The sequence below is a fragment of the Carettochelys insculpta genome, chromosome 1, assembly GCF_033958435.1.
Source record: "Carettochelys insculpta isolate YL-2023 chromosome 1, ASM3395843v1, whole genome shotgun sequence".
In the NCBI taxonomy this organism is placed as follows: Eukaryota; Metazoa; Chordata; order Testudines; family Carettochelyidae; genus Carettochelys; species Carettochelys insculpta.
The window spans coordinates 260,625,463-260,648,521 of NC_134137.1; the positions used below are offsets into that span (position 1 = coordinate 260,625,463).

At 43.7% G+C, this 23,059-nt stretch overlaps 1 protein-coding gene across 3 annotated transcripts in view; it reads right to left on the reverse strand.

Moving 5' to 3' along the window:
- BCL2L13 (BCL2 like 13) overlaps positions 1-23,059 on the reverse strand; it is an 84,907-nt gene that overhangs the window by 55,206 nt on the left and 6,642 nt on the right. For all 3 annotated transcript variants that reach the window (XM_075005667.1, XM_075005676.1, XM_075005685.1), the window contains exons 2-3: positions 15,009-15,198; positions 5,449-5,556 (exon numbers count right to left, since the gene is read on the reverse strand). In XM_075005667.1, the coding sequence (XP_074861768.1) occupies positions 5,449-5,556; positions 15,009-15,129 (229 nt within the window). In that variant the 5' untranslated portion in view covers positions 15,130-15,198. The remainder of the gene's footprint in view (positions 1-5,448; positions 5,557-15,008; positions 15,199-23,059) is intronic.

Here is a 23,059-nt window from a genome sequence, read left to right on the forward strand (position 1 = left end):
AGGTTGTGCGACTTTGTTGAGAACGTCGCCTGGGGACTCTGTACTGTTGCTGCTGTTGATGGTGCCCTTGGTTATAGCCTCGCTGATATTGTGCGCATTGTGGTTGGTAAGCATAGCGCCTTTGCTGAGGATAGAATTTCTTTTTCTTGTATGGAGGAGTGTAGATACCCAAGGTCTTAAGTGTGGCCCTCGAATCTTTACTAGAGTGGAGGACCAAGTCGGTTGATTCTGCGAACAGCTTTTGCTTGTCGAAGGGAAGATCCATGATCTTCGCCTGTAGATCTCTGGGGATACCAGACGTCTGGAGCCAGGATTCCCTATGCATTACCACTGCTGCGGCTGTTGAGCGTGCTGGTGTGTCCGCCATGTCCAGGGCAATCTGAACTCCCGTTCGCGAGGCCGCGTAGCCCTCCTGGATGATTGCCTTTAACACTGGCTTCTTGTCCTCCGGGAGAGAATCCATGAGAGAGGTGAGTCTAGAGTAATTGTCAAAGTTATGGTTTGATAAATGTGCCATGTAGTTTGCCATTCTCAATAATAAGGTAGAGGAGGAGTCGGCCTTCCTGCCGAACAGCTCTAATTTCTTAGCATCTTTATCTGACCCCTCCCGATTTGTACTGAGGCATCTTCGACCTCTGCTGGGACGATTCGACCACCAAAGAATTGGGCTGTGGGTGGCTAAACAGGAATTCCACGCCCTTGGCTGGGACGAAGTATTTCTTATCTGCCCTTTTATTCATAGGCGGAATAGAGGCCGGAGTCTGCCATATGTGAGTGGCTGACTCCATAATGGCTTCGTCCAGGGGGATAGCAATTTTACATGAAGCCGGGGGTCTCAAATTTTTCAGCAGTTTATGATGCTTCTCCTGTACCTCTGCTATTTGAATGTCCTGCGTGTATGTTACTCTTTTGAACAGCTCTTGGAATTGTTTAAGGTCATCCGGAGGGGAGACATCCCTGGAGACAATTGCCTCATCTGGGGAGGATGAGGAGGAACCGCTGGGATAAACCTCCCCCAAGTCCTCTGGCTCCCGAGTTCACTAGTATGCTTGCTCCTTCGTGGGCTGTGAAGGAAAGTCTCAGGACTCTGGACCTAATTCTCCCTGGGACAGCTGTGTTCCTCTCCCAGAGCGAGAGTGTACATGGGAGTATTGGCGAGGAGTGGGAAGGGATCTGCCCCTGGATCTAGACGTCCGATGTCGGTGTTCAGTATGATGAGGACGGCCATAACAACATGGACAAGGGCCCGGTGATGTAGACCTGGACCACAATCGGAGAGTGTACCCATGATGTCTGGGAGAGCGGGATCTCCGTGACGACACTGATAATGGTGAAGCTGGTTTGTGATAGTACTCATAGGGATCCATGCCCAAAAAGGGTGAAAGTGGCCTGAGCCAAGGCGAAGGTGGTTGGAGGAACAGAGAGGGAGGTCTGAAATAAGCCGGTGGAGTTGCCGCCCAGCGACGCAGCGTGTGTATCTCGGGGGGGGCGGGGGGGTGGCTGGGTGATAAGGGCATCACAGCCCTGTCTGGAGATGGACTGAGGTGCCGGGTTTTGGCTCTAGCTTTCCCCCGCCCCTGCAGGGTGGGCGCCACCCCCTCCCGTGCCGGGGATCTCGGCCCCACTGTCGGCGCCGCGCTCGGTACCGTCATAAGCGGTGCCGCGCGGGTAGCTTCCTCTGGCACCGCTGGGCCCTGTGCTGGGTGCCCCTGTGCCGTCAGCGCCGTGATAGCTGGTGCCGCGTGAGGCGGCGCCGCCGATTCTGGTGCTTGCCGCGCTGGTGCTCACGGTGCCCTCCGTGCCGACTGCTGCATAGTCGGAGGTCCGGCCCCGGCCACGTGCGCAACCACGCTGCTGCTTTCATCAGCCCGCAGCTGAGGGCTCTGCGTTCCGCTCCTCCTGCTCGCTGGAACCACCGACAAGGATCAAGCCGGGGAGAGTTGTTTCTTCTTTTGCACAGAGGGGGTTAAAGACGCCACCTTCCTTTTATGTGACCCAGAGGGCCCTTCTGTGTGAGGCTTCTCCGGAGGCTCAGGCTGGAGGGCCTTATCAAACAAGATCATTTTGAGCCTCATCTCTCTGTCCTTCCTGGCCCTGGCTGCAAGCTTAGAGCAGTGCGAACACTTCTGGGTAACATGGGACTCCCCCAGGCAACGAATGCACTCACTATGCCCATCAGAGGCCGGCATAGCCTCGCGGCATGACTCACACTTCTTAAACCCCGAGGAAGCCATTGCGGTGAGTTTTTACTGTTAATAGGGTACTTAGACGCTAATCAGTGCATTCTACAACCCAAAGAACATTCCCGGCCTTCAGGGTAGTGGACGGCTTAAACAGCCTTCTTTGCCCGCTCCTCTCCCCTCCGTTCCTCTTCTCTCTACTATTTTGTATGCTTCCCCCCCCCCCTTTTTTTTTTTTTTTGTATAATAGTAAAAACAACGAGCTAACAAGTAAAACAACTATCTTATCTGTCTCAGGCTTTACAGCCGAAGCGGATTCCGTCTGCAGCTGTTGGCAGTTGAGAAGGAACTGGCGGGGACCGGATCGCGCCCAAGACCGAGGGCGCGCATTGGCGCATACGCGATCCAGCGGAAACTGCTAGAAGAATTCCGATCTGCGGTGCCGGGCAAGCCCGACACCTACTGTGGAGCACCCACGGGGACCACTTGAAGAAGAAATATCTGTTCTGAGGATTTCTGAAGGTGACAAACATGTGCATGGTGTTTCCATGCAGACCTTCAGACAACCTTTCCACTAGGATAGAATTCAGTACCCCGTTAAGCATCCTGATACATTTGCAAAGACTGTTTCTGTTTGGAGCATACTTAGTCTTTAGACACACCTGAAGACATCTGAGGGGCAGTCTCACATACAGCGTTAAGCAGATATGGTGGCCAATATATGGCCCAGGAGTTGTAGTCATGTCTTGATGGGAGTTGTTTGTGAGCTGTGCTGTAGAGCAGAGATAAGGATGGATATCATGGAGAATCCGTCCCTGAGCAAGTAAGCCTTGGCAATTAGGAAGTCTAGCATGGCCACTATGAAGTCTGTTTGCAGAAACAGCGTCAACATGGACTTTTTTTAAATCGATGCAGAGGTCTGGACCTTGGTCATTGCTAACTCAGCTTCCCAGGCAGAGCAGTCCTTTAAAGGAACTATTTATTTAAATACCTAAAGACCATGAAAGCCACGATGATGCAAGTGGATTGCTACTGATGTTGGGTCATTCAGAAACACCCTTGGGGCTGTGGACAGCCCAAAGAAGAGGGCATGCTATTGATAATGTTCCCAGCCCTTGGCAAAATGCTGAAAGCACTTCTGGAAGGGATGAACAGCCACATGAAAGTTAACATATTGGAGACTCGGGGCAACCAACCAGTCCTCTGAATCCAGGGATCACCATCTTGGCGTGCTGCAACAGAACATAGGTGTTCAGGTTTCTAATATCTAACATTGGCTTCCAAACACCCACTCTTCGGAAGTAGGATATATTGGGAATAGAACCTTTTAACGACAAATTCATGAGGAAACAGCTCAACTGTCTGGGGTAACAATAGGGTGACCAACCATCCTGTATTTAGTGGGACGGTCCTGTATTGGGATGCCAAAAAGGCATCCCAATTTACAGTTTAAAAGGGACGAACTGTCCTGTATTTAAGGCCCTTGGGGGCTGGGGGTGAAGGCGGAGAGCACCTGCAGCTGCCACTTCCCCAGGGCTCCAGGCAGGAAGTGTTGTCTCCACAGGTCTTGGTGCAGCCAGGAAAAGCCACCCCATATCTCCCTGTCCTGTATTTGGGACAGGGAGACATAGCTGCCCTACGTAACAGCTCTCTGATAGGAAGTGAGGTAGACAGTCTCAAAAAGGATGTTGGATGGCCGAAGATCTGGAGGAAGACATTGTTTGAGGCCCTCAACAAAGTTGTCAAAATGATCGCTTAGAGGAAGGTGCGAGGAGAAGTCATGGAGGACCACTGTCCACTTTTCTGACAGCTCTGGATTCCCTTCTAGGGGGCCCCACAGAACTTTTGCAGGTATACTAGGATGATCTCTTTACTGCAGGCACTGCAATAATTGCAACATCCAGTGACTGCAATGTTGTCCTATGATCTTTAAAAGAGTGGAGGGGAGCATGGATCTGCGTTGCTACTAAAGACCCTGGGCTCTTGAAGCAATATTTCACATCTCCCTCTGGAGGCCAGAACGCTCTTTGCACAAATACCGTGAAACAGAGTCAACAATGTTGAGAGTGGCAAGCACGGAAGCTTTAATTAACCATTAGATCAGTTGTTTACCACAGTCATACCTGGTATTTGTGATCCAAAAATCAAAGAACAGCCAACAAACTACTTTTTCCTATCCAGAATGTTTCGGAGTTTAGACTCCTCCTTGGAAGAGACTTGTCTGAATCATGTTTAACAGTTTCTTTCATTAATTACTTCTATTCCAGGCAATTAGAGGTGGGATAGGAGAAATATTCCATTACTTCAACCAGATATAATTTTCTGCCTGCCTGTTTGCAAGTTGACAGAACAGTGGCAGGTGCCTGCTGCAGAGTACATGCTGGTGATAAAAGGATCTCATCAGTGAGTACAGAGATCTCACTCTGGAGGGTGATACATAAAATGCCCTCTTGGGAATGTTGAGACTCCCCAAAGATATCCTCCAAAGGAATCTGAAGAGAATCAGGTGGACATTTTAAGTCAAGTCATGGAAAGCCCTAAAGTACTCTGCATGAAAGGGCAACAGTGGCATTACCTGGTAGGCAAGGTAAGTTAAGGAATTCAGGGGCAAGAGAAAACAGTGGGTCACTGCTCAAGCATAAACTGTGCTCTGAGAGAGTAAGAAAAAGTAAAAGATAGCTACGTAAATAAAATAAACCAGAAAATATGAGCAGCAGAAAGATGCTGAAAAGAGCAGAAATCAAATGTACAGATCTGCATGGATACAAAATTTGTATCCGCAACCATATCTGCATCCACAAAAATGAGCTGCAGATATCTGCATTGACATACGCAGATACAGATACCCAGGGACATAAAGCAGATGTCTGGAAGTTTGCAAGGTTCTAGATACAAAATTTGTATCTGCATTCATGTCTGCAAAAATGAGATGCAGGTATCTGCATCCACATCTGCAGGTACAGATAGCCACAGCTATAAGGTGGCTACCTGCAGGGCTCTACACAACTGTTCCATCTCAAGCTGCAGACAGTTGGGAAAAAACTGGAGTGGCAGCTTCCTTATATGTCCTTGCCTAGGAGGACAAGGTGCTGTTCTGCAGAGTCACAGACCTTGCTATGTGCACTTTTGACCAGAGATGGTAAAGATGCACAAACATCCTACAACAGATAAAACAGATATTTAAAAGAACTGTACCATAAGGCAAGATCAGCATCAACTGAAATAAACACAGTACTAGCGGACAGATATTTGCCAAACAAGCACAGACCTTCCAAAATTTCTTCATCAAGGTGTTTTAGCTCCTCCTCAATTTCTGTCTTAAGCTTCTCTAGAAGTTCTTTCTCCAAAGCTTGTGGTACTAAAGATTGCTGGGGCCCTGAAACAAATCACAGAAGTTGATCAAAGGGTACACTATGTGCCAGAAGAGTTAAATAATGGAAGCTGAAATAAAAATTTTAAAATGCTAAGCATTTACTTAGTTCCACAAAACAGTCTTAAATTTCCCACAGCAACAGAGTCTGATGTCTTTTTGCATGTACACTCATCCCTTGCTATACAAGCAAAATTGGTTCCCAAATTTCTGCTCGTAGGCGAAAATGCATAAAAGTGACACTAAATTCACATTAAAATACACATAAAAGTATCCGATTCGTTCCAAGTGCTTGTAACTTTACATAAACCAGTTGAGTTTAGGTACTTTTCTGATGTATCTGAATAGTTTGGCACCAGAAATAGGATGTGGTGTATATATGTGGAGCAGGGATTCCCAACCTGTGGGTTGGGATCCAAATATGGGTCCCATTAGATTTGTAAGGGTCACCAGCTGGACAGTTCTGAGCTGCATGTGACTGTTAAAGAAGCCACTTGCAGTTTCTTAACACTGTTGCCTCTGGCAGATATCTATCGATAAAGATAGATGCCATCACCAGCAGCTATCACTAGAGATAGCAATTACCTTATGCCTCGGTGCTGAAATATTAACACTGGATTTAACAACTGTTACCTGCTGGGAGCAGGAGGGCTGGGGGAGTCGCCCTGCTAGCAGCCCTGTGAACAGGTTGTGGGAGCAGGAGGAGCATCTAAGGCTGGGCCATTTAGGGCTGCAGTGGGGCGGGGAATCTAAGGCTGGGGGGGCGGTCTAAGACTGGGGAAAGTCTGGGGGAGGTTTGGGGCTGTTGGAGGGGTATATGGCTGGGGGCAGCTGGGGCTTGGGGGGGTTAAGACTGGGGGCCATTTGGAGCTGCAGAGGGGTCTAAGGGGGGCAGTTTGAGTCTGCTGGGCAAAGGGGGGTCTAAGGCTGGGGGCCAGGGTGGAGTGGTGGTGGCAGCCTCGGGCTATTTTGTGTTCAGCCCCTGGAACATTTAAAAACTTGCCATGTAGTCCCCAGTGGAAAAAAGAGTTGGACACCCCTGCCTTACTGCTTCCATGTCTTTAATATTCATAGTGATCCCAGGCAAGCCACTTAATAGTCTCTGGCAGTAATTCTTGCCCTGCCTGCTATCTTCCCCCTTTTGCCCCCTCTCTTCTACGTAGCTGATTTCTCAGCTTTCTTTTTTTTTTTGTTTGTGACTCTCCACCAGCCCCTCCAGCCTCTGGGTGTGGGGTTTAAGCCGGGGGGTGGGGGGAGCAGTTTGAGGATGAGTCCTTCCCCAACTACAACTCAGATTAAAGTATAATAATAAAATAAACTACAATAAACGAAGTGCTATTATTTTGTTAATGTATTTTCCCTTTTTTTTACAGAATAATTAATATATAAAGATGAGGGGGTACAATTTTATATTCTTGCCTCAGGCACAAAATTAGCTGGTTATGGCACTGCTTCCCTCCCCAGACAGCCCTGTTTTTGAATCGCCTTGGGTCACCAAGTCTTCCTGAATTGTCAAAATGGGTCCCTATCTAGAAAAGGTTGGGAACCGCTGTGTGGAGAAGCCAGATTCCATACTAGAACTTCTTTCAGCTGATCTTTTTGAGAAAGAATTGCACTCACAGTTGAAAAAGATAGGTTCACGGCTGCACAGATATCTGCGTTATGTTCACCTTTTCAATATGCTCTATAATTTCTAGTTTCTGAGCTACACTTAATGGCCTTCCTGCTTCCTTTGGTTTACCACTATGGGATCACTTGCAATACGTTTTGGATCCATGTGTCAAAAAATAAAGATGGTGATTCAAGATAAAATGTATCACTGTAAGAGCAGCGAAGGGATGCACTAAGACCATGAACACAAGACCCATGCCGATGCACCGAAGAGCATCATATGAGAGCGTGACCTCATGAGATACTCAAGCAGGGCTTTTTCCTCCACACTGCCTTTTTTCCCAGGGCAGCCATTTTTAAAACACGTCTAGGCAGCATTTGACAGCCCCGCCTCCGGCTCCCTGCCTGCAGATGAAAGCGTGTGCCTTAAGGTTCGGGTCCTTACCCAGTAAACCGAGCCCTGCTCTTTCAGAGCAGCAGGTCAGGGAGCTGCCCCTGCCACACTGTAAGTTGCAGGAGCCGGAGGACTAGGGAGAGATGCTCATTCAGGAGGGAAGGAATTTTGCAGGCCAGAAAGAGCAGCAGCATGTGGCACTCCTTCTGAAAGGTAAGTGAAACTTGGGTTTGGGGTGGGGATAATTGGGAAGGATTAAAAGCTAGGGGTAGTTTGGAACTGTGGGGGAAGAAGGGTTAAAACCTGGCCCAGGGTGAGGTCTGCTGGTGGGACTAATACAATAAATCCTGGGGTTATGCAGGTGTTGTTCCTGCAACCCCTGCATAACCCAAATTTTTCTGCAAGGGGAGTGGAGCCAGGAACCACCAGGGCTGGTCAGTTTCCTGGCTCCCAGAGTGGCAGGAGCTGGGAACTAGGGGCAGGATGGTTCCAGTCTTCCCATGGCTTGAGGGACCAGGAAACTGATCAGCTCATGGCTGGTCAGTTTCAAATTCCTGCCAGCGCAGGGGAGGGAACCAGGCTAAAAGCCTTCTCCCTCTCTTCCCCCAGCTTCAGGGCTGTAAGACAGCTGCATGTCTGAGGCAAAGGAGGAGAAGGCGCCAGCCGCAGGGCTTGGGGTCTGCCTGCTCCCCACCGGGAACTCCGCATCTAGAGCGGAGCCAGCCGCAGGGCTGCTGGTCTCACCCGCCCCGCCAGCCAGGGAACCCGCAGCTGGCTCACATTAGCAGGGGAAGTTCACTGTCTAGTGAACAAAAGTGGGTATGAGTGTCCCTCATTTTAGTGAGTACCTGTAAGTAAAGTACTCGTTAAACGAGGGATGAGTGTATTACAATGAAGCTTTATTACATGATCAACGTATAATCCATGTGAGCATTCACCATATGTGAAAGAGTCTATTTGGCTTAAATAAGAATTCATAAAAGGTGTTTAACAAATTAATTAGTAAACAACTAAAAGTAAGGCCACAAACAGGAAATTGTGAACACTGTCTCAAATCTAAAATGAACTGAAGAGTAGTTTTCAAAGACGACAATCATAATTCAGTGGAAGCAAATAAGCAATATTCAAACAACTATAGTCCCTCAAAGCTGTATCAAACTACACCACAGCAAAGCAGACCAGCCACAAAAGTTACAAAATGTATCCAGTGGAATCTATCTCCTCTAAATAAAGAAGCTGAATAGATAAAGAAGAATCCCACACTCTACCAGGCAGGCCTATTACCTTCCAGGCTTTATGATCCCCTGTTCAATATAAGATCTATAGGTCACAACAGGCAGTAAAATGAAAAGCTTCTAATGTCTCGTTCTAGATACTCTAACAACTAAACCAAATTATCTCAGACACATCAATACTTGTTTTCATTCAGAATGGTATAATATTCCAGGTGTTTGACTTATGGCCAGAAAAGTCTCAAACTACTGTATTTCCAAACAGGTGAAAACACACTGAATATTAAAGACTTTGAGAAACTAGTCAGATTTTAACTCTGCAAAGAGTTCACATCTGGGGTGAAACCAAGACAATTCTACTTAAGCAGCTGCTCTTTGGGAAAGGTACAAGCCACAAAGATCAGGTACTTAGGAAGAACATGCCACATCAAATGCTTAACACCTAGCCAGCTTTTTCCCTTCCCTTTCCACTATTTTCAACACCTTTACTCTGCCTCCTTTCCCAGAGTCTTTCACGCATGCCTTTATCTTCCCATAAAGATCTGTTTCATCTACCTACTGTCATATTTTCCCTGAATGCACTAAGGCAATGGTCTACTCCTGCATTTTCTAATTCTTCGCCTCCAGTTTTCCAAATACATGCTCCAGTCTAGTTTACATCCATTAATAGAAAAAAGTGTTCTCGTCTCAATGGCTACAGTTACACTACAGCAATCTGTCAACAGAAGTTGCTGTCTGAACAGACTTCCTGACAAACTTCTGTCAGAGTGCAGCCACACACAAAAGACAATCAGAAGAGCGCTCCGCTCTGTTGAAAGAGCAGGTGGACCGCCTGGCTGCTCTCTCACAAAACAGGCACCCAAAAGCACAGCAGACCAGGATGTCCCTGTCTGCCCTGTTGACCAGGATGCCCTGTCTGTCAAGAGAAGGCCCCCCAGAGTGCCCAAATAGCTTTTCTGTTGACACAACCTGTTGACAAAAAGGTGTTCTTCCTTATCTGGGAGAAGTAGAAGTTTGTCAGTGGAAGTGCCAGCGTTTGTTGACAAAACTCACTAGTGCAGCTGTAGCCAATAAGCAAACTCTTCCAGGCCAACTCTTGTTTACCAGTCTTCACTTGTTCTGATCTGTACAGCCTTCAGTGTCAGTAACTTTTCTCCACAACTGGGCTTCTATGATTATGTTCTCCTGGTTCTCTTACCCCTCCTTACCACTTTTAGCCCTCCTTCTGAGGTTCCACTCTGTCCCTCAAGGTTTCATTTTGTCCCCTCCATGGTGATTCTATTCATGATCATTGTTTCCCAAGCTTCACAGTTTGGATTTTTTAAAAAAGCCTAGCAATAGTCATTAACATTGCTTGCAGTGTCATCTGCATCTGAAAAGTAAGTTGAAAGTGTTTACCTAAATCAATTTAGTTGAGCATGGGTACAAACTTCAAATTTTTATATACATGCTATTCTCCAGTTGTAGCTTTCTGCATGAAGCACACTGACACTATTGAATGCATGCGTTGACTGAAAATGTTTACAGTGCCTGATGGGAAGGGCAGCAGATGGCCAGTCCCATTTCATTTTTCTCAGTCCTACAACCGTGAAACTATTACCTCTTCTCAAATTATTTTATTTAGCGACCCAAATGCCTTTCAAATGTTCTCTCTCTCACACAAGCCATAAATTCCAGAGATGAGCTCTCTCTCATTTTGCGTAACAAGTGCCTGCACACTAACGTTTCAACAATTCCCTCAGTATTCCCTCTTGAAGTGGCTGCTGCACCCTTTCACAATCAAGCCTAACAAGTACATACATATATAGAGAGCCTCCTGTTCTAACATATGCCTCACCCTGCCCTGCTTGGAAGGAAGACAGAAGCTTTTGTAGAAGATCTGTTCTCATGGGACTAACACGATGCTGATTGCACATGACAAGCTGTCATACTTGATAACAGGTCATGTGGAAAACGTGAGCAAGAAAAATCCCATTGCTGCCAGTTACAAAAGAGTTGTTTTGATAATGGATGCTGAAGTCAATGGTTTCCATTTTATCTACACCCAACAGTATATTTCAATATTATACATCCATTCAGCAGTACCAGAGCATTAAAACCCTATGCCTCTGTGCCAGTGTCTATAAAGGGGCAAACGCTCCAAACATTACCAAATCCCAGCTTCTTGCAACTCAAGCCTCTTGATCCCCAGCAATATAAAGAAACATGCCCAGAGACCTGTTCATTGTAATAGGAAAGTTCGTAAAAAAAAAAAAAAAAGACAAACACTAAGTAATTCTAAAGCTGTTTATAAATAATCAGAGAGGTGGGAAAGGGGAAGAACACAGTGTCAGCTCTTGGGGAAATAGAACTATCCTAAGATTATCTCAAGTGACACCTCACGGCCAACCCAGAAATGGCACTGATAGAGGCTCCATGGGAGACCAAACTTTGTTTTCCTAGAATGAAAGGAAAGGTCAACTCAAAGTGGGGCTCAAGAATTTGATCAAAGCACATTAGTTCACACAAGTTAACTACAGGAGTGTCTGAGGAATGTAAGAATCTTTTATGATAGTTTTATGATCTTTACATGCATTTCAGTTTATGTATTATACAAAGAGTGTAGACGAGAATGAGACATATTCAAGCGTGGCACTGTTTTCCCTGGATGAGATGAGATACTTTTTAAGAATCACTAACTGGAATCACCCATCAGAATGGAGATTTCAGAACAAACAAACAATGGGAGCCCCAGTAATGAAGATGATCACTTAACGACTGGAAAGCAAAGCTGGAAGAATATGTGAACAAAGAAGCCACAGCAGACAAAACGATAGCATGCACAGGCTGTCTCAGGGTTGCTGATAAAAACTTAAGAACAGAGCTGAACAAATAATTTTAATTTTTCTTGCAATTCTGAAAAAAAATTTGGGGGTTGAATCAAAACATTTTTTCCCAGTGAACTGAAAAAGTCAAACAATGACATGTCAAGGAGGAACAATATTCTTCTAAACTTTAGACCCAGAGTCACTTCCTCCCCTCTGCCTGATATACAGAAGGGACTTGAAGCTATCCTAGCCTTTGGCATAATCTGGTAAAGGCTTTCACATACTCTTGTTGAGGGACCAAAGTCCAAATCCCTACTCCAATTACTACTGATTATTTATGAAGTGTGGCACATCTTCAACAAGACAGACTGATAAAGAACCTCAACAGATATCCCATTTTAGGGTTATGGATTTGGTCTATGGATTCTGAATTGAAAATTGATTTTACCATGTAAACCTAAGGACTTCCAACCACTGTATTCCAGTTGACTAACAAATGCTCCATTGATCTGAAAAGGTTTCTGAATATTGCTGCAAAAACTGATTAGCATATTGCTCCCTAAGGCAGCAAAGTTTCTGAGGAATCTGAATTCATTTGGACTTTGTGCAGCAAAGCACAGTGAGAAACCAGGGCACTGGAGCTTTAAGTAATCTTTGAGGTCATGTGGTCTCCCCTTGTGAAAAAGTGTGAATGCTTGAAGTCTGACACACAGAAGGCAATACTCCCAGGAGACTGTTTAAAGGCTGCCTTCTTGTTGCTGTGTACCATATATCAGCATGGACGTGCCAACAATTAAACTAGCCATATCACTATATTTCTTCAAAATCAGTAGGCTGAAGCCGAAATAACCGCTGCTTTTCAAGCCAAAGCAACAGCAACCATGCAATTGGCACTTCTTAAATAATACACAGATAGCTCTATGCTCTATACAGTAAACTCTTTCATACCCAGCAGCCCCAGGACTGGGAGGTTGACGGATATTCAAATATTCCAGACAACAGAACAACGCATAACACTAAAGAAAAACAAGATTAGATATTAACAAACAAAAAAGTATGCAGAGTACTTTATTTACCAACAATAGTACTGTACATTGTAAACTTACACTATATTTGCTGTATTTATTTGTATTTACTTTCACTGTACTATACTTATAGAAAATGCAACTAACATTTATTTATGGTGAAAATGCTGGTTATTTGAGAGTTCCCGATGATAGAAAGCTGGATACGAAAGTTTACTGTAAAATAAAGTCTGTCAACTAAAAGAGGAAAAAATAGAAGAGCTAAGTGCTAGGGTATGTCTACACTATAAATGCTGATTTTATTTAAATAGACATTGAGCTTCTGATCAAAGCAAGTTGGTTCTGCGTATCTCCAATATGCATATTTTGTCAGCAGAGCATATTCTCAGTAGCAGAGCTTGCATCAACTCATGGCATGATGCACTATTGGTAGCTATCCCCCAGTGCATGGAGCTGATTTGACTGTTGGGTTCATTATGCCTCGTGGGACAAAAACAGCGGCACAGGTGGTTAAGGGAACATGGAATTAGCCTTCCAAGGTGCACTTACCTCCCTTCCCAAAATTAACAGCAAACACCTTTTTTCTGAGCCTGGGTTACCCATGCAGATAATCATAGCATGGCAAGCTTGGACTCCTGTCTCAGCTGTGCACTGTTGTTGTTAGCACTGCAAACACCTAGCACCTTGTCATGAGGTATTTGCAGAGCCAAAGCAGGAGCTGCTGTACGGAACAACATGATGCTACACAAGCAGCCCTGCTGGACGGCATGGATGCAGGAAACAAACACTAACTGGTGGGACCACATAATTATGAAACTATGGGATGAGGAGACGTGGCTGCAAAGCATCCAGATGTGTAAAGCTGTTTTCATGGAACTATGTGAAGAGTTTTCCTGAGCCCTGCAGCATAGCAATACCAAAGTGAGACCTTCTCTGACAGTTGAGAAGCAAGTGGCACTCGCTCAGTGGATGCCTGCGATGCCAGATTTCTGCTGGTCACTGAAATAAATTTGATGCACGTAAATCTGCCAAGAGGAGCAGGGAGTGCTCTAATCCAAGTTTCAGGCTGATCAATAACAGACTTCTACTAAGAAGGGTAGTAACTCTGAGCAGCAGTGCTGACAAGCACTACAGGCTGTGGGATAAGTTTAGGGTGGCGGGGGAGGGCCCCAGCTCCATGCCCAGAAGGGGTGGGGTCAAGAGCAGTCACCCCTCAGCATCTCCCATACTGCAGCACTCTCCCCTCCTGTACTCTGACAGCCCTGGGCAACCAGAGCAGCACTGCTAGCATTTCAAAGGGGCCGGGAGATCCAGCTGCTGCCACTGCCAAAGTGGCGGCAACCAAACCTCTCAGCCCCTTTGAAGCACTAAGCAGAGGGGCAATTGCCCCCTTTTCTCCACCCCCCCCTTCACTGCACGTCTGACTCTGGAAAACATGCAGGGCATAGTGGATGATTTTGCTGTGATGGGGACCCCTAATCACAGTGAGGCAACAGATGGAACACGTATCCTATCTTGGCACCAAACCACCTTGCCAAAGAGTACATAAACCCAAAGTAGTACTTTTCAATTGCAGGTGGACCACAAGGGCGGTTGCACATTCCCAACCATCCCACAATGATGTTGATGAATGACATGCATCTTTAGGAACTCTGGTCTGTCCAGAAAGCTATCAGCAGGAAGTAGCTTTACATCCAGATGATACATTTTTATGTAACAAAATACATGCCTAAGATAAACCATGATTTTGGGAAAGCATCTGGATTTATAATAAATGATGCTAAATCTGAAATGCTAACTATAAACCTAATTAACTTGGGTGCAAACTGGCAACAAATTCTATATAATACCCAGGAATTCAAATCTCAAAATCTACAAGAGCTCTATGATTTAAATATCAAATTACTAATTCTGAAAATAAAGAAATATTTGAAATGGTAGGGTATACCACAATCACTCTTATCTGAACTCACTGCAAGCAAAGCTATAACTCAGCTATAGTGATAAAGCCTGACCCCTGCTTAAGCCAGCCGCAGTGCATGTAAAGCATGATAGATATTGCCCCCAAAAGTGCTACTACAGAGAAAGCCTCAAAAATGATAACAAGGATGAGAGCCAGCATAGATTTTCTGAGGGGCTATACAGACCACCCATTTGTTTCATATAGGACAATTTTTTATCGCTATGGACTTGGACGAAATTAAACCAGTGACCTGGATTTGAACAGCTTTATTTCTATCACCAGGTCTTCAAGTTATTTTAAATGTGAATATACAGCATTAATACAAGTCTAGCTGCCACTTTTTGTGCTTTTTATATACACACAAGACAGAGATCTGAATTCTACACTTAATTGATAAAGTAGCCACACATGTAAATACAGTATTACCTGGAGTTGATGGAGGATGTTGCTCTGACCACTTCTCCTGTGACAATAGCCCCAGGTAGCTGAGAACAACGTATTTTGTTTCATAGTGAAATCCTACAGGCACAGCAGTAGAGGACGCCATTGGATTGACTTGCAATGGTCCACAGGGTTAATGATGCACGTAGTTTTTCTTCCGGCTAAGAAGGGAAGACTGAAAGAGAAAAAGATTAATATTTTGTAAGGAAGAGCAGAAATCTATACTGCCTATCATGACAAGAGGAATCTTGCCCCTGAATTCTGCTATAAGACTTAGGAGTTTCTATCGCAATACCCCAGGGAAAATTTATAACTGCATTTCCATTTGCTTTAGGGTGAATCTTTGCCTACTAATGCATCAGTCCAAGAAGACATTTCTTTCTTTTCTACTCCAGTTTCATTTAAAAACATATGGTTGGATTAAAATGGTAAAGAAGATGATGGGCACTTTCTTACATGCCTCAGACTGGAGAAACTTTTCTTAATAGAGGAATGCAGTTAACTTGAAAACTAGATTTTAAAAGAGTTAAAAATAAGTTTGTTCTACATATACATGAATTCACGTGACATGTGTGGCTTTCTAAACACATGCCACACAGAGTAGGAAATCACAAATTTTCTATTTTCATAAATATATTCTATTCCTCTGTTGCTGTGTGAAAAAGAAAACCGATTACAGTGGAATCACCAAAGTGGAAACCAAAATGCTGTGAAGTGCAGAAAAAAATTACCAGAAGATTTGTCTCTCTAATCACTCATTTATAATAAACTTTGTTTATGCCAGTAACAATGGCTTAAAACTAAAATTCAAAAATGTAGCTAATAGCATACCTCTCAATTTAAAACAATGTAAGACATTCGCTTACCAGTAACTAATAAGAATTTTGCTTTGCTGTCATCTCACACACTAGTTAGAGAGAAACTGACAAAATCTTGTCCTTTTTCACATCTGCCTATAACTCAGCAATGAATTTCACTAGACGTGTGAATTTCATGCTGCAGCTGCTCCATAACGTTCCCTTTACATAGGACATCAGGAAACTGTGGGGAGTAAGAGTGAAAAGAGAGATCTCCTCCCCCACTCCCATCCTTAGTCCCCATGGAACAGCTGAACTTTTTGTTATTTCTGCTGCTTTTCATACGATTCCAGCACTAGTGCTGTTCACAAATAGTGGCACGCACAGTGGTCATCTCTCATTCACTGCAGTGTTCCAACAGCAGCTGCATATGGATAACAAGGTGAAGGAATTCCACACCCCTTACATGTGTCTCCTTCTGCAAGCATAAGAAGAATATATCCTTGACTAGCATCTGGTTATGAGATTGAATTTCTTGGCCAGGAGCTGTTGAGATGAAGACATAAATATCTTTAATATAAACATCTGACTGATCTGCTTTTCCATTTCTATTATTGTTTTCATTTTACAAACGCTCAAATACAATTTAGATGAGGCTACTATAAGGTGGGTGCATAACTGGCTGGATAACCATACTCAGAGAGTAGTTCTTAATGGTTCTCAATCCTGCTGGAAAAGTATATGTTTTAGGACCAGTTCTGTTCAATATCTTCATCAACGATTTAGATATTGGCATTGAAAGTACGCTTATTATGTCTGCAGATGATACCAAGCCGGGAGGCATTGCAACTGCTTTGGAGGATAGGGTCATAATTCAAAATGATCTGGATAAACCGGAGAAATGGGCTGAGGTAAACAGGATGAAGTTTAATAAGGATAAATGCAAAGTGCTCCACTTGGGAAGGAACAATCAGTTTCACACATACAGAATGGGGACAGACTGTCTAGGAATGACTACAGCAGAAAGGGATCTTGGGATCATAGTTGACCACAAGCTAAATATGAGTCAACAGTGTGATGCTGTTGCAAAAAAAGCAAACATGATTCTGGAATGCATTAACAGGTGTTGTGAACAAGACAGAATAAGTCATTCTTCCGCTCTACTCTGGGCTGGTTAGGCCTCAGTTGGAGTATTGTGTCCAGTTCTAGGCATCGCAGCTCAAAAAAGATGTGGAGAAATTAGAGAGGGTCCAGAAAAGAGCAACAAGAGTGATTAAAGGTCTAGAGAACGTGTCCTCTGAAGAAAGGCAGAAAGAATTGGGCTTGTTTAGTTTGGAAAAGAGAAGATTGAGGGGCAACATGATAGCGGTTTTCAGGTATCTAAAAGAGCGTCATAAGGAGGAGGGAGAACACTTGTTCTATCCTCAGAGGCCAAAAAGAACAAGAGGCAATGGACTTAAACCGCAGCAAGGGAGGTTTAGGTTGGACATTAGGAAAAAGTTCCTAACTGTCAGGGCGGTCAAACAGTGGAATAAATTGCCAAGGGAGGTTGTGGAATTTCCATCACTGGAGATATTTAAGAACAGGTTAGATAGATGTCTATCAGGGATGGTTTAGACAGTACTTGGTCCTGCCATTGTGGCAGGGGACTGGACTCGATGGCCTCTCAAGGTCCCTTCCAGTCCTAGTATTCTATGAAATGAAAACAAATAGTAAGATCAAGACAGCTGATAGTTGAGAAAGGATAGCAAAATAAGAATAACCAGATCTCAGCTGGAAATCACAGAAAAGATGCTCAAGACAGATTTTTTTAAAGTTTTAGACTTAATTAGGCTCTATTTAAATAAAATAAAGTGTGTAACTATTTCTAGTGGGAATCAAGTCAAGCAGTACTAAGAAGCCAAGCGCAATGATCAGGGAATTAAATATTTTTTTTCTAAGTTAAAAGCTTTCAGTTCCTTCAAATTCTCCATGGTTGGTTCCTTTCTATTGAAGAAGTGACTGTAGGTGCCAGTCACACACAATAATGATGATGAGATACTTTTGAGTCAACAATGTCACCTCTTGCTTCATGGCAATAATCTTACATTTATAGAGCACCTTTCACTCCCAAGAGCTTTATAGACTACACAGTGAATAATGCTACACCCACCACTACCTTAGTTTCTGGGGTGGAATAGGTTCTGTTCCACCACACAGTTATGTTACTACAGTATGGGACACTGCATGAAGAAAACCACCACAGCTAGTTAAAACTTCAAAGGAAATTCAGGCAGGTAGTACATACTGTCATGAGCTAGGTTAAACTTCATTATGGTTTGAGTCAAAACTGCACTGAAATTTGCGTGTCAATGTTGACTTCACTTAAATTGCATGACCACACCTAAAACAAGGCCTAAGTTACCCAGAAGTTTTTACAGAGATAAAAAGCGTAGCAGTAACTGCTCAGCACAGTATGACAACAAAAATACAAAAACTAGAGATTGTGATTTTGGGTTCATTAAGAGTCTTCTGGGTGAAAACTAAAACCACTTTTGTTCCTAGTTCCTCCTGCATTCAGAGAAACAGGGCTTTGAACATTCCTTGTAAATAAATAAGATCACATAAAAATACTATTAGTTTCTATTTACCAAGTAGAAAAGGAACCCAGATCCTAAAGTTTAACTAGAAGCTTGGATTGAAATACTTGGATTGAATACTTCAACAAATATGGGATTTGGGAAGGACATCTGGCTTAATACCTCTTCCTTCATTGAGAGAGCCTTAACAATTACTTGTTAGGATCTCACTTTCACATCAGGCATAAAAATACTACTCTTCATCAAGTATTTTCCAACACATTATGCAGCTTTGATCAATAGTGTTTGACAGAACACCCAGACTCTCCACCATTTTGTGAAGCACTTAGATGGTTCCTTGGAGGTCTTTGGCTTGCAAACTGAACTATGCAGGATTGTGATTACCTAACATTAGCTGAAAAAATTTCCACATGATGTCTGGAAGAATCTAAGCACTCTATTATAATAATCTGCAAACAGTTTTTAACAGATGAAGCATATGAGCCAATATAGAAAGGAAGAAAAGAGACTCCACCAATTCACAAAGAACGGGACTCCACGGTGGTATGGCGTTGTGTCGGCAAGAGGTCTATTCCTACATTCTTTCTTCTACTTCAAGAGAGTTCAGTACATGCTTTCCACCTCTGAAAAAAATCAGGCCACGTTGGGAAAAGAAGTTTAAAAGACGTTCGCAAAAAGATATTAAAAATCTTTCCCACAGGAGGAGAAAGGAAAAACAAGCCATGTGTAAAAGGTGTTAGTCACTTTACTTAGTGCACTCCTATAAAGAGCTCCCATGCTACAGTGATGACAGAATAAGAACCTATATAAAAGAACAAAGTGGAAATCTTCAGCTTGGCTTGGAAAATGTAAGTAACAATCTTGAGAATCCAAAAGAGATGGTATTGGTGCTTGCTGAAGAAGGGCTTTGTTCTATTTATGAAATAAAATAGAAAATATTTACTCTCATACTGTGGGCTTCACAGAATAGGCTAGTAGTTATAGTAAATAAAATGACAAGAGATGTGACTAGGCAAACCAAATGAGAGATGGCATTCCATGTCTCAGAACAGGAGTAAAGGATCAGATAGCCCTGTAAGAGAACAAAACAAAAGGTTTGTCAAGGCTGGCATTTTTGGACCAGAGAAAGCACTGTGCAATGTTAGAGCTGAGGGCAAACAATCAGAGAATAGAGTTATGACATACCTTTCAAGAAAGAGAAAGCTAACTAAATGGATGCGATGGATTTAACAAACGAACAAGAGAATGATTACTCCTTACCAAAACAAAATGTAAGGGCTCAAATTCATTACTGTAAATGGCTAATACTACCATTACTTCACAGAAACCAATATCCATTAAAAACTCTATATCTAATCAAGTTTGTGACCCATACTGCTCTCTCCCCAAAAATCTCCATTATCTGTTTGATATTGGTTTAGCAGTTCAACTGAATCACAGGGCTGGAAGGGACCTCAGGAAGTCATCTAGTCCAGCCCCCTGCTTCAAGCAGGATCAACCCCCACCAATTCATCACAGATAGGACCTTGACCAGCCGGGACTTAAAAACCTCGACAGATGGAGAATCCACCACCTCTCTAGGCAACACATTCCCATGCTTCACCACCCTCCTGGCGCAGTAGTTTTTCCTAATATCTAACCTACACCTCTCCCTCTTCAACTTCAGACCATTACTCCTTGTTCTGCCATTGGACACCACTGAGAACAGTTTCTCACCCTCCTCTTTAGAGCTCCCCTTCAGAAAGTTGAAGGCTGCTATTAAATCATCCCTAAGTCTTCTCTTCTGTAAACTAAACAAGCCCAAATCCCTCAGCCTATCCTCCTAGGTCTTGTGCTCCAGACCCTTAATCATTTTTGTTGCCCTCCACTGAACCTGCTCCAGCAAATCCACACCCTCTTTATACCGGGGGGGGGGGGGGGGGCCCAAAACTGGACACAATATTCCAGATGTGGCCTCACCAGTGCCGAATAGAGGGGAATAACTACTTCTCTAGATCTGCTCAAAATGCTCCTCCTAATGCACCCTTGTAGCCAAGAAGGCTAACGGCATACAAGGGTGCATTCTTTACTCATATCCAGCCTTTCATCCACCATAACCCCTAGGTCCCTTTTCATCGTACTGCTGAGCCAGTCGGTCCCTAGCCTGTAGTGATGCTTGGGATTCTTCCGCCCCAGGTGCAGGACTCTACACTTCTCCTTGTTGAACCGCATCAGATGTCTTTTGGCCCAGTCCTCCAATTTATCCAGGTCACTCTGGATTCTCTTTCTCTATCCTCCAACTTACCTACCTCTCCCCCTAATTTTGTGTCATCCGCAAACTTGCTGAGGGTGCAATCCAGTCCCTCATCCAGTGCATTAATAAAGATGCTGAACAACACCAGCCCCAGAACTGAGCCTTGCGGCACTCCCCTTGAAACTGGTCGCCATCCAGCTTTTGAGCCATTGACCACTACCTGTTGGGCCCGACCCTCAAGCCAGCTTTCTACCCATCTTATAGTCCAAAGATCCAGTCTATATTTCCTTAACTTATGGACAAGAATGTTGTGGGTGACAGTATCAAAAGTCTTGCTGAAGTCAAGGTATATCACATCCACTGACTTCCACATGTCCACAGAGCTTGTTACCTCATCATAGAAGCTAATCAGATTGGTCAGGCAGGACTTGCCCCTGGTGAATCCACACTGGCTACTTCTGATCACTTTCCCCTCTTCTAAGTGCTCCAAAATGGATTCCTTGAGGATGCCCTCCATTATTTTCCCAGGAGGGAAACTGACCTAGAATTGATGTGGTCAGACAGACTGACATTCCTCATGCAGTCTGTTGCATCCTAATCTGCAGCACAGACAGAAATGAATTGTGGAAATACACAAGCTAAAGGTTTAACCTGTCTAGTCCAGTACCCTTGGGACCTGACTGGTGCTGAACGAGAGACTTTGCCAGACCACGAGAGGTTAGTCTTGTCCAGCAACACTTCCACTGCTTAATGTGCTCTTAGACATTCGGGGTGCATCTGCACTAGGACCTAACTTTGAAGTTATGCGCTACATCAAACTAGCCAGCAGAGAGTCTACACACACTTTTTCCCCTTACGTCGAAGTTCACTTCGGAGCAGGAGTCCAACTTTTAAGTACTTACTCCATTCCCAGGAAGGGAGTAGAGCCCTACTTTGAAGTTTAACTTTGAATTAGTGTGTGTAGACGAACTACTTCAAAGTTATTTTTGTAGTGTAGACAGCCTCAGGGAGCAAATTACAGCTAAATAATATAGAAAACTGAGAGCCAGCACTGCTGGCAGTAAACAAATTTTATGGGACCATGGGAAACTTGGTCACACCCATAAGTGGTCATCCAGCTAAATAAAAATCATACCAGATTAAGGATGCTGCTGAACAAGAGAGTGCCATATTACACCTTCAACCTGTACCAATGAATACAATGTCTATAATCCTCTGAAGGAGGGGCTTTGCTATGTTTTAACCCTTGGCGATGAGATGGGATTTCAGTGCTCATCCAGCTTTCCATTTGCTTACATAACTTTCAGTCATTATTCAGTGTACTGAATTACTGCATTAAAGCACATTCTACCAGATGTCATCCAGATTCACTGAATATCCATTTAACTGTTATGGATCAGAGATCAATTTCTGTAGCTAAACTTACAGAATATGACATGTTAATTATTGACAGGTTTATCAAGAACTATGGGAGACTGCTATCCTTAGCACTGTTTAATACTCTAGAAACACACCATTAAGCATAGCAGCCCTGTTACAGCTTTTGTTCACTGCAGAGTTAACTCAAGTTATAAGGGTGTCCCTAAAGTTACTGGCCCACCAACTAAGCTAGTTTATAGTTTGAATAGAATAGCTTGTCAGCTGTTAATGCAATCAGTTCAGACACTTCGGGTATTATTTCGCAGAGTGGCCACTCTGACTCAAGCTAGGCTTACTTGAGCGATCTCTGTAGTGATGACACAGCCTTAAAATTAAAATTATATTTACAGCAGCACACTTTTGACATTTTCCACAGTTCTGGGCCCTTCTCTAGCGTAATACTTTAAAATAGTTCTGAGTCTCACTTCAACCAGTTTACACATTACACTTCACATTGCACCTTAGATGAAGATGTTACCTTTACATAGTACTTATTTAAAAAGCAATAGATCCCAATGAGTTTCACAGGTTAAACATATGAAGATCATTCCAGCACAAGAAAGTCAGTGAAAAGCTCTTTGAGGTCACAAAAGTACTGCAAAACAAATTTGAACTGAAACTATGACTTATGGATAGACTTAAATCAAGGTATTAAAATCATGATTTAAAATTACCTTGAAAAAAATAATTTTAGTAATCAATTTAATCTTTTCCATTTTTGTGTCAGTTATTTTCTAAATTGGTGGTCCCCAAATTTTTTATCTGAAGCCCCACTTGCCCCTATCCACCCACACATGCACAACCCAGAGTCAGGGCTGGGAGTGGGGCCAAGAACAGTGGGATAGGCAAAAGAACCAAGGCTGGGGAGCCAGATATGGGGTGGGGGCAGAGCCAGGAGCAGAACCCTAGCTGGGATTGGCAACCCATGGGGAGAGGCCAGTCAGATTTAATTTTAAACAGGTTGGTTTTTAAAGAGAAAAAGCAGAATTAAAAAAAGACAAGACAGCC